Genomic DNA, 10000 nt, shown 5'->3' on the forward strand with positions numbered 1-10000 from the left:
TGACTTGTGTGCCATGCAGTAACAGACTGGATCTGTGTTAAATGGTAAACCAGATAGGAACTCCATGGCTGTAGGAGTGTAGTTGTTCAGGAGGGGGAGCGGTCATGCTGCAACTGGGTTTAGATCTGTGCTGAGCTTAGTGATGTTGAAGAATCGTTGACCAAGACATGACAGCACATTTGCTACCAATTAGCTTGTTGATGCCTTGGATGTCTGCTTCCTTCTCCCTCTCTCTCATGTGTGTGTGTGTGTATGAGCATGTGAGAGCCCTTCTGTGTGTGTGTGTGTGTGTGTGTGTGTGTGTATGAGCACGTGAGAGTACTTCTGCTAACCCCCCCTCCCCTCTCGTTCTCTTTCTTGTGTGTGTGTATGTGTGTGTGTGTGTGTGTGTGTGTGTGTGTGTGTGTGTGTGTGTGTGTGTGTGTGTGTGTGTTTGTGTGTGTGTGTGTGTTTGAGTGTGTGTGTGTGTGTGTGTGTGTGTGTGTGTGTGTGTGTTTGTGTGTGTGTGTGTGTGTTTGTGTGTGTGTGTCTGTCTGTGTTTGTGTGTGTGTGTGGCTGGCTGGGGCAATAACTCCTTTGAGTGCCCAGGATAGGAGCTCCTACTTAAATGCAGTCCAGTAGTCCATGGAGCCCAAGAGCCCATTTACCAGAGAGCCCAAGAGCCCTCCATAAAATATCTCTATATGTATATTAGCTTTAGAATGACCTTTCATAAATTATATCAGTGTCTCGAATCACCATTGGAAGCAATTAGCCTTTGCCAGACTGTACTTCTGATTCACTGCAAGAGGGAGATTTAGTTCACGTAATGGGCACTTTAATGGACGATAGTTCATATTTTAAGAGTTTTGGATAAGAAAAGGGAGGAGAGAGAGAAGAAGGGAAGGAAAGAGAAAGGGAAAGAAACGGAGAGTGGAAGAGGGCACAGATGTTGGTGTGTGTGTGTGTGTGTGTGTGTGTGTGTGTGTGTGTGTGTGTGTGTCTGCGTGTGTGTGTGTGCGTGTGTGTGTGCGTGTGTCTGTCTGTGTGTGTGCGTGTGTGTGTGTGTGTGTGTGTGTGTGTGTGTGTGTGTGTGCGCGCGCAGTCTGCAGAGCTGTAAATTGAAGTGGTCTCCCTCAAGGAGTTTGTTTAATTAGCTGCTGCCGCTCCCATGCTATCCCCTGATTATCAGATGGTCTCCAGGGTGATGTAAGGCGCCGGCGCCTGATTGGCCGACGTGGGGGAGACACCCTTACGTAGGCGCCATCAGCCGACGATGAGGTTGTGGTAATGGCACTGATGATGTACATAATCACCACTGAGGTTATGACAATGACATCACAGCCTCTTGGGACTAATTTCTTCTTTTTGATATGCTTGTAATCACTCAGGCCTTGTATTATGAGCAGTTACAGTCATTTAATATTTAGTCAGTAAATTTGTATTTTATGAGCAGGAGTTTTCCTACTTATTTTTCCAAGTTACTATTTTCAGATATGACAGGGAACTCATATGTCAGAACAAGTGCACATGGCTTACAGAGTCTCTGCAAGGTTTCCCTCTTTCTCTCTCTCTCTCCCTCTGTGTGTGTGTGTCAGAATGTGTGGCTAGGGACTGTCCACTGCATGCGTATTATCCAGTGTTCACTCTATCCATTGAAATGACTCCCGGCCATCCAAATACCGTTGTCTATAAGCTTGATAGAAGTGATGGAGTTTTTGTGTCCATTAAATGCAAAGGCTGTGTTAAGTGCACGCGTACAATTTCATATGAGAGCAAATTGGATTGAATCTGATTAGATTTATGTGACTCTGCTAAAGCAGCTGTCCTGTCAGTACAGGCGAGGAGAGAGTGATGTGTGTGGGCCAGCTAGATGATGACAAGCATGGGAGATCATGGGACCTCATCTGTCCTCTCTCTACACACACACACACACGCACACACACACACACACACACACACACACACACACACACACACACACACACACACACATATACACTACGTACACACACTCCCCATCCATCCTTCATCTGTCACACCCACATCTGCAGCGAGTGTGTGTTTCTCAGCCCATCGTTTATGGTGGGTGACATTTTCATACCCACACATCCATCACAGGGCACAGAGTGGCATCCTACAGAACGAGAGAAAGAGAGAGAGAGAGAGGGACAACAAATGTTGTCATTCAGTGATAATATGGCACACACACACACACACACACACACACACACACACTCACACACACACACACACACACACACACACACTCACTCACTCACTCACATAGACATAGCCAAATGCATTTAGTCATTTAAACACTATGTAAACTAGATGTACCGCATAGCGGTACAAAATATGACCGCCGCTCAGTCCTGTACATCCATTCTGCGAAAAATAAATCATATAAATGAATTTGTCTCCATCTTCTACTCCATCCCCCACTCTTGAAACTTTTGTGTATGCTTGTTTGGAATGTGTGTTTGCGGGCCGCACACAAAGTAGCCTACTGGCGCTGCAAAGGTGAATAGATTTGTAACACTTGCCAAAATATTTGTAGCATTGTTATAAAACCTTTAAAATATCTAAACAATCACAAGTAGGGCAGTTCATCACAGTCCATCCATTGCAACTGGACTGATGAAAGGTACACCTTTAGGCTACATTGTATTGTTGGGAAAAGCAAAAGGTAGCAGCATAATGTATTTATTTATTTATTATTAAACAAAACAATCCCTGTCAGTTCCATGCAGTTTTCAACAGCTTTTAAGAAGAGAGGTCATGTCATGGATTTTTGTGAATGTTTCTTCTTCTACATATGCATAAGTTTAGTCATGTAGTTCATATGATATTCAGCTTTATTGTCAATGCACAAATTAAATACCAGTAGTCTAAAACAAAATGCCGTTGTACCCAGTGGTGCAAATAACTGACATGTCCAAAAGGGCCTTCATGAAATGCGTTGCTAGACTGTTCATACACATTTTAACGGGCCAAGTTGAAGAGCTACTGTCCGTTATTGTTTGTGCAAATAATATGCTGATTCATGTTCCCTTGCATTTTGCAACTATGAGGTCCATGGTTAGTCTGGCTTTCGCCAAGCTCAATCTTTTAAGAAATCGAAAAGGAATCGCCGCCAGCTCAGGCTGAGTTCACCCAGCCTAGTCCATTGTAGGCGCCCGATAGAAATATTGTTTAATTTTGCAATTTGCGACGTGTTCGCCCCCGGTTTCAGAGCTATTCTAAATGCAAAAATGCATAGAGGGAGTTATGACAAAACCGTGACTGTTAACAAACTCTAAGCTATATAAGGTAGGCCCTATGCTAGGTCTATTACACAACATAAATTGTCACTAGGCTATGCTGGCGACCCAAATAAAATCTCCTTTGGGAACCAATGGCTTACAGTATCAAGCGGACTTAAGCTGCCACCTCTTGGCGAAAAGTTAATAGTTTTGCATATCAGTAGTAATACATTTCATGCAGCTGTGTGAATCACGGAAAGCGACACTTCTAAATGGAACCCAACCCACTGTACAGTAGCTCAAGGTCTATGGCTAAAGCAGCCATAATGCGTTATCATTGTTTGGATACTTCACACACACGTGTTTTTTAATCGCATAGACTACTACTACCAAGCTGGAATCAAAGCACATCGACTCCCCTCTCACACCCTAAACACGCACTTCGAACAAACAAAAAACGTCTCACACGGTATAGCCATAGGCAAAACTGTATTGGACCGGTGTAACGTTGGTACTAAATCATCCATCGCAAAGAATGATTTTTGTAGCACGTGCAACAAATATGTGTAGGTACAGCCCTGCCCTGGATACATCTCTCAACGTGCGCTCTAAAACATTTGGTTTAAATGGAGATGTAGATCACGGGTGCGTTAATAAATCTACATTGCGGCGAGTTGACAAAAATTATTCACTTTGACGAATTTATGTAGTTTCAGTCCTAGTTACTTTACTTTGAGCCATGCTCTTCCTTACTTGAATCACCTTTGAAAATAGAGGATTGAAGTAGCCTATATGGGTGTTTGGGAATGAACATTGACTCAGATGCTTTGAGACTTTGAGCTAAATGTCCCAGCCAGGTGTTTAGGATGCATCATCAGGTTATCTTTCAGGTAGCCTATATTTTCCATTAGAAAACCATCACGTAGCGAACGTGTTGTGGCTAACTCACTTAGCTCCTGTTAGTAGCCTAGGTTATGGTTATAAGCAAATGAGATGACAGTCGAAAGATGCAATTAGTGCTGTTATCAATGTTCTTGGTAGCCTATAACCGCATTTATGGTTTTCTACAAATACATCAATAATCAAATTGGCCTCTATCACTCAACCAATGCTAACGGTAACATTATTTTACCTACTCTAGGCTATTGATATAATTTAAGATTAACGTAGCCTACCTGCAGTAAAAACCAAGCATGTCCGATAAACATTCGCAGATTTATTTCGGCTTCAAGAAGAAATGGGAGTTACATGTCATGCAGAAATCTTCCTACCCTTATTAGACGTTCTCAGCGGTAAACTATAGTCTTGTCCTTGTAGGAAGCGTAGTGTCTTTCCAACCCACTTTAGATTAACTTCCAACAAAATTACGTCTCACTGCAACGATGCGCCATCTGGTGGACAAACGACTACGTGACGCCAATACTGGAAATGCAGCCAAATTATTATTATGATGAATATTTGTTTTTCCTTTAATCCTACTGAATTTGTAATTATGTATCGGCCGTTGTAATTGCCGATACTGATGGTATGTGCGTACCTGTGTGTGTGTGTGTGTGCGTGTGTATATGTGTGCACCACCATCTACAGGCCAATGAGTGTACAGTCACTAAATGTACACATAACTTAATTTTTTATACCCCCCCATGGATGAAATTCTACGAAACTTGGCATACCCCCAGAGAATGTCAGGTTAATCATACACATAAAATTTGGTGCAGTTCTGAACATCCGGGGGGGGGGGGGTGCAAATCACAAATGAGTGATTATGGGCTAGGTTGATGTGGGCCCTTGAGACCAACATACCATAAAAATTCATCCTTGGTGCCACGGTTCAGGTAGTTATTTAGGAAAAACTGCATTTTTTGGGTTTCGGGGGGCCCAGCGCGGTGGGGGAGTGGCCCCCGGGGACCAAACTAAATTTTTCCCTAAAAGTCTAGTGGGGCTACATACCCACCAAATTTCATGTGCCCCGGTGGTTCAGTGTCCCGGGTATCGTTGACCAAAAATTCAGAAAGTAGATGACGGGAGAAAAAAAAAAAATAATAAAAAAAAAATTGACAATCCCTATATGACCGCTTCGCCAGCGGCGGTCATAATAAATGTGTCTAGAGTAATCTCCCCTCCATGTCTCCACTCCTCTCCTAGGTCCTTTACACAGATCGACTATTGGGCTTCTAATCAAGGCCCGCCAGCTGACCTAATGCAGACCTTTAGAGAGGAACCTCCACTGACCTCATTATGACAGCCATACCAACACTCATACACACACACACACACACACACACACACACACACACACACACACACACACCAGTGTTTCCCAGAGAACTGAATTCGATTTGTGGTGGTTGGTTTGCAACCTTGAATGCAACAGTTTTTAACAAATGAACACAGCGTGGCTATGATGCTAACCAGATTTAGGCACAATTTAGTACAACCTGGAAAATCATTGTGTGGTGGTCAATGTTGATATTGTGGTGGGCCGCCACAAATAAGTCAATGTATGGGAAACACTGCACACACCACACACACACACACACACACACACACAGACCACACAGACGCACACACATACACACTTGCATCTGTCACGTGTTGTAATGATGCCGCTTCGTTTATACGGCTACATTGCCAAGCAGGACATTATTCAGAGCATATGTGTGTCATATATCCCATATCCATCCCCCTGGTGCCAGGTGTCAGCCCTGGATGCTGTGTGTGAGCTGGGGGATGCATGGTAAATGTCACACGCCTGCAGTCAGGCAGGTGTGAAATTGGCACCCCAGTGGCGGCCATGTTTGTAGTAATCAGCGAGAAGGAGGGAGGGCAGGGGAGAGCGGTGCGGGGGAACCCCATGTAATGACCAAACTGAAATGAAATGAGAGGGAAAAAAGACGGGGCCATCCAGCCATGTCCAGGCCCCTCTTCGTCTTTCACATTTGTCATTATCTCCTTCTCACAGACAGTCTTTCGCACCTCCATTTTGTTTTTTGTTACATTATATATATCTTCCAAATCGCTCTCCCATTTTTTCTCTCTCTTTCTCTCCTGCTGTGTGTGTGCGTGTTTTTGTGTGTGTGATTCTGTATGTATGTGTGTGTGTGTGCCTTTCTCTCTCTCTCTCTCTCTCTCTCTCTCTCTCTCTCTTTCTCTCTCTCTCTCTCTCTCTTTCTCTCCACTTGTGAACTTCATAATTCCCTCCTCCTCCTCAGACGCCTGCTCTATGAGAGTGGTGGAACAGGTGCCTTAGTGTTAATCCAATCCCGCCGGCTCTCCGTGCACCCTCTATTACATTACTAGTCAAGTGCATTGTACCATTCACCACAGTCACTTCCAGGAAGCCTGTGAGAGGACGTGAGAGCGAATGAAATGGCCTCGCCTCAATGAGAGAGAGAGAGAGAGAGAGAGAGAGAGAGAGAGAGAGAGAGAGAGAGGGAGGGGGGGGGGCATTATCATTTGCGGGCTCTGGGGTAGAGCGGCTTTGTGGAAATCCGACCGGTCCGACTATGACAAGCCAATCACACTTCAAAGTTGAGCACCGGTGTCGTTGACCTCAGCTGAGAAACGCTACATCAAAGAAGGGCTGACCCCCCGTGTCCAGAGCTGGATGTGACACAGGATCTCCTTAATGTGTAAATGTGTGTGTGTTTGTGCCAGAGTAGCCGTGTTTTGTCCTATTATGCTAATGCCTCAGCCACCAGCAGCAGCTGCGAAGCCTAATGATTTGCATCCTACCTCAGGGTACATCATATTTTGTTCTGCAGCCACTCAACAAGTACACCACCACACACACACACACACACACACACACACACACACACACACACACACACAGACACACACACACACACACAGTAACACAGGCCTACAAAAACAGATAGTCACCGCAATGAAACATCTGATAATTGGAATGATCTGGTGTGTTTTTTTTAAATGTACATTCCCAGTCGAGGACACCTGGGTTATTGATAACTGTAGCAGCGAGACCCATACATAATGTTTCTGACAGATTCCGTGGGCTCTCCTCAGACTGCAGGAATTAATCTTCCCCGCTCGCCACATCAATCAAGTGCCCCGGCATTCTTTACGCGCCGCACTCCGTCGCCAATGCACTCTGCTCTTTTATCAGGCAGGGGCCCGCTGAGGGAGAAAGTCTTATCCTAATGACTCCAGCTACTCATCAGAGCATTACTCATTGAATAGAAGGGCTCGCTGGGTAAAAAGAGAAAAATAAGAGATGTTTTAGTAGAAAGAGAGTCTGTCGCATCTGGTGGGAATGAACTGGAATAAATGAGGCTGTGCGTGTTGAGTTGTGATCATAACACAGCTTTAGGAGACGATGGAGGTTTTTCGAAAGCGCCGAAGCGCAGGAACGCTTTGTAATTTGGTCCTCGTGTGGATTATCTGAGGCTACAGTTCTTTTTATCAGGCACAGTGACCAAGGGAGCGACTAGCAGTGTTCCCTCTTGAGGTTTGCATCCCTGATCAGATAACCTTTGTGATGCTGTCGCATCAGGGTTTACTTTCTATTTATTCTCCCCTGTATAAATATTTTAATCAGTAAAAAAAGCCCTAATTTTTGACAATGGCATATATATATATATACATTGGGCTTTCTGTACTGTGTCTTACTCCAACCGCATGGCACTCCCAAAGGGATCTTCTCTGAGTGGAGCTACGAACTGCAAGGGTGTGAAATTGGTCCTGGGAGTCGCACCTGTTCCACTTTCCATGAAGCCATGGTACAGTCAGTCAGAACCCTACTCAACCACAACCACAACCTGGACATCACTCACTAACCTCTCTATTTCTGCTCTCTCTCTCTTTCTCTCTCTCTCTCTCTCTCTCTCTCTCTCTCTCTCTCTCTCTCTCTCTCTCGATCCCCCACACTCTTGCTTATTTTTGGGAGTTATTTTATTTTTTATTTTTGGGAGTAATGTGGTGAGAGGGGAGAAGTAGTTACCATAGATGGCTCAGGTAGGCTGGTGTGGAGCTGGTAATGAGGGCTGATATGGATGTAAAATAAAGGCTTGTAAATAAATGGTGTTAATGAAGTCAAGAGCATCTCTCCCTCCCTCCCTTTCTCTTTCCCTCTATCTCACTGTTTGTGTTTGTGTAGAATGAGTACCCTAAGCTGTCCATGCACTCTCCCTCCATCTCTCTCTCTCCCTCTCTCTCTCTCTCCTTCCATCTCTCCCTGTTTGTGTTTGTGTAGTATGCGAACAGTAAGCTGTCCATGCAGTATAAGGACTTACCCCTCTCTCTCTATCTTTCTTTCTTTCTCTCTTTTTCTTTCTTTCTTTCTTTCTTTCTTTCTTTCTTTTATTTTTTTTTCTCTCTCTCTCTCTATTTGTGTAGAATGAGTACCGTAAGTTGTCCATGCAGTGCAAGGACTTTGTGGTGGGGGTGCTGGACCTGTGCCGGGACACGGAGGAGGTGGAAGCCATCTTGAATGGAGACGTGGACCAGGTGCCTCCCAGCGACCACCAGAGGCCCTGCCTGACCCGAGTCAAACTGGCCATCAAGTACGAGGTCAAGAAGGTGAGCCCTGTGCTCCTGACTGACCTCCATGTTATACCCCACTCACTCACACCTACTGGCTGTCTCAGGAACTTGGTGTTGTGTGTGTGTGTCAAGTCAAGTCAAGTCAAGTCAAGTCAAGTCAAGTCAAGTCAAGTCAAGTCATGTTTATTTATAAAGCACTTTAAACACAACACCAGTTGACCAAAGTGCTGTACAATAAGAAAAGGTTGGGAAAACCTGACAAATAGGCAGATAATGAATGATCAACACACAAGAGCAGGGGGAGTGGTACAAACAAACATATCAGTAAGTTATGTAAAAGATAAACAGTACAAAATAGAAAATAACATAGATTGAGTAAGCACTTATACTGAGTTAAAAGCCAGGGAGTAAAAGTAAGTTTAAGATGTGAAAATACAGGCAAAGAAGGAGCCAATCTTATATGTAGTGGGAGCTCATTCCATAGTTTAGGGCCCGATCTCCCCTGCTTTTTAACCTTGATGGTGGGACTACAAGGCGGCCTTGGTTAGCAGACCTAAGTGCCCTTGATGGAGCATGTGGTTTTAAAAGTTCTGACAGATAAGAAGGAGCAACCCCATTTAAAGATTTAAAAACAAATAGTAGAATTTTGAAATGGTGTGTGTGTCTGTTTTTCTAAACACACACACACACACACACACACACACACACACACACACACACACACACACACACACACACACAGAGTCAGTAGTGGTGGCACACTGTGCAGTGGTCGTTAAAAATGTACAGCACCAGAATGACTGTCCACCCACTCAAGGGGAGAGCTGCTGTTTCCAAGACAACCAGGTGGCAGGTCAGTGTGACCTGAGGGTCACCATTGTGCCAGGCATTCAGATTGATACAGACACACAAGCACGCATGCACACACACAAACACACCTACACACACACACACACACACACACACACACACACACACACACACATACACACGTGGATGGAATCTTGTTGATAGCCACTTGTAATCTCTCAAGTGTCATAGGCCTTTTCACAAGCCATTGCAGACACACACTTTTCGGTCTGTTAAATGCAGGAAACCATGTCAGTCAATGGACATTTACAAAGGGCTTTCAGATATAACCTCCGGAGTATATGCGGAGGTTTGTCAAAAGGAGGTCCTACCCTGCGGATGATTCAGATATGATGCTAACCTGCGGACCTTATACTGACCTTATACTAACCTCTGTGTGAACGACATACACGCACATTACA

General features: G+C 44.5%; 1 protein-coding gene across 1 annotated transcript in view; it reads left to right on the plus strand.

Moving 5' to 3' along the window:
• Positions 1 to 10000, plus strand: part of trpc7b (transient receptor potential cation channel, subfamily C, member 7b) — a 62983-nt gene that overhangs the window by 1398 nt on the left and 51585 nt on the right. The window contains exon 2 of the mRNA XM_076292164.1: positions 8583 to 8765. Coding sequence (XP_076148279.1) covers positions 8583 to 8765 — 183 coding nt within the window. The remainder of the gene's footprint in view (positions 1 to 8582; positions 8766 to 10000) is intronic.

This window comes from Alosa pseudoharengus, unplaced genomic scaffold (genome assembly GCF_046254945.1).
Source record: "Alosa pseudoharengus isolate Yale_2024_CS ecotype anadromous, Long Island Sound unplaced genomic scaffold, YU_APseudo_1.1 YU_APseudo_1.1_scf_19, whole genome shotgun sequence".
Lineage (NCBI taxonomy): Eukaryota > Metazoa > Chordata > Actinopteri > Clupeiformes > Clupeidae > Alosa > Alosa pseudoharengus.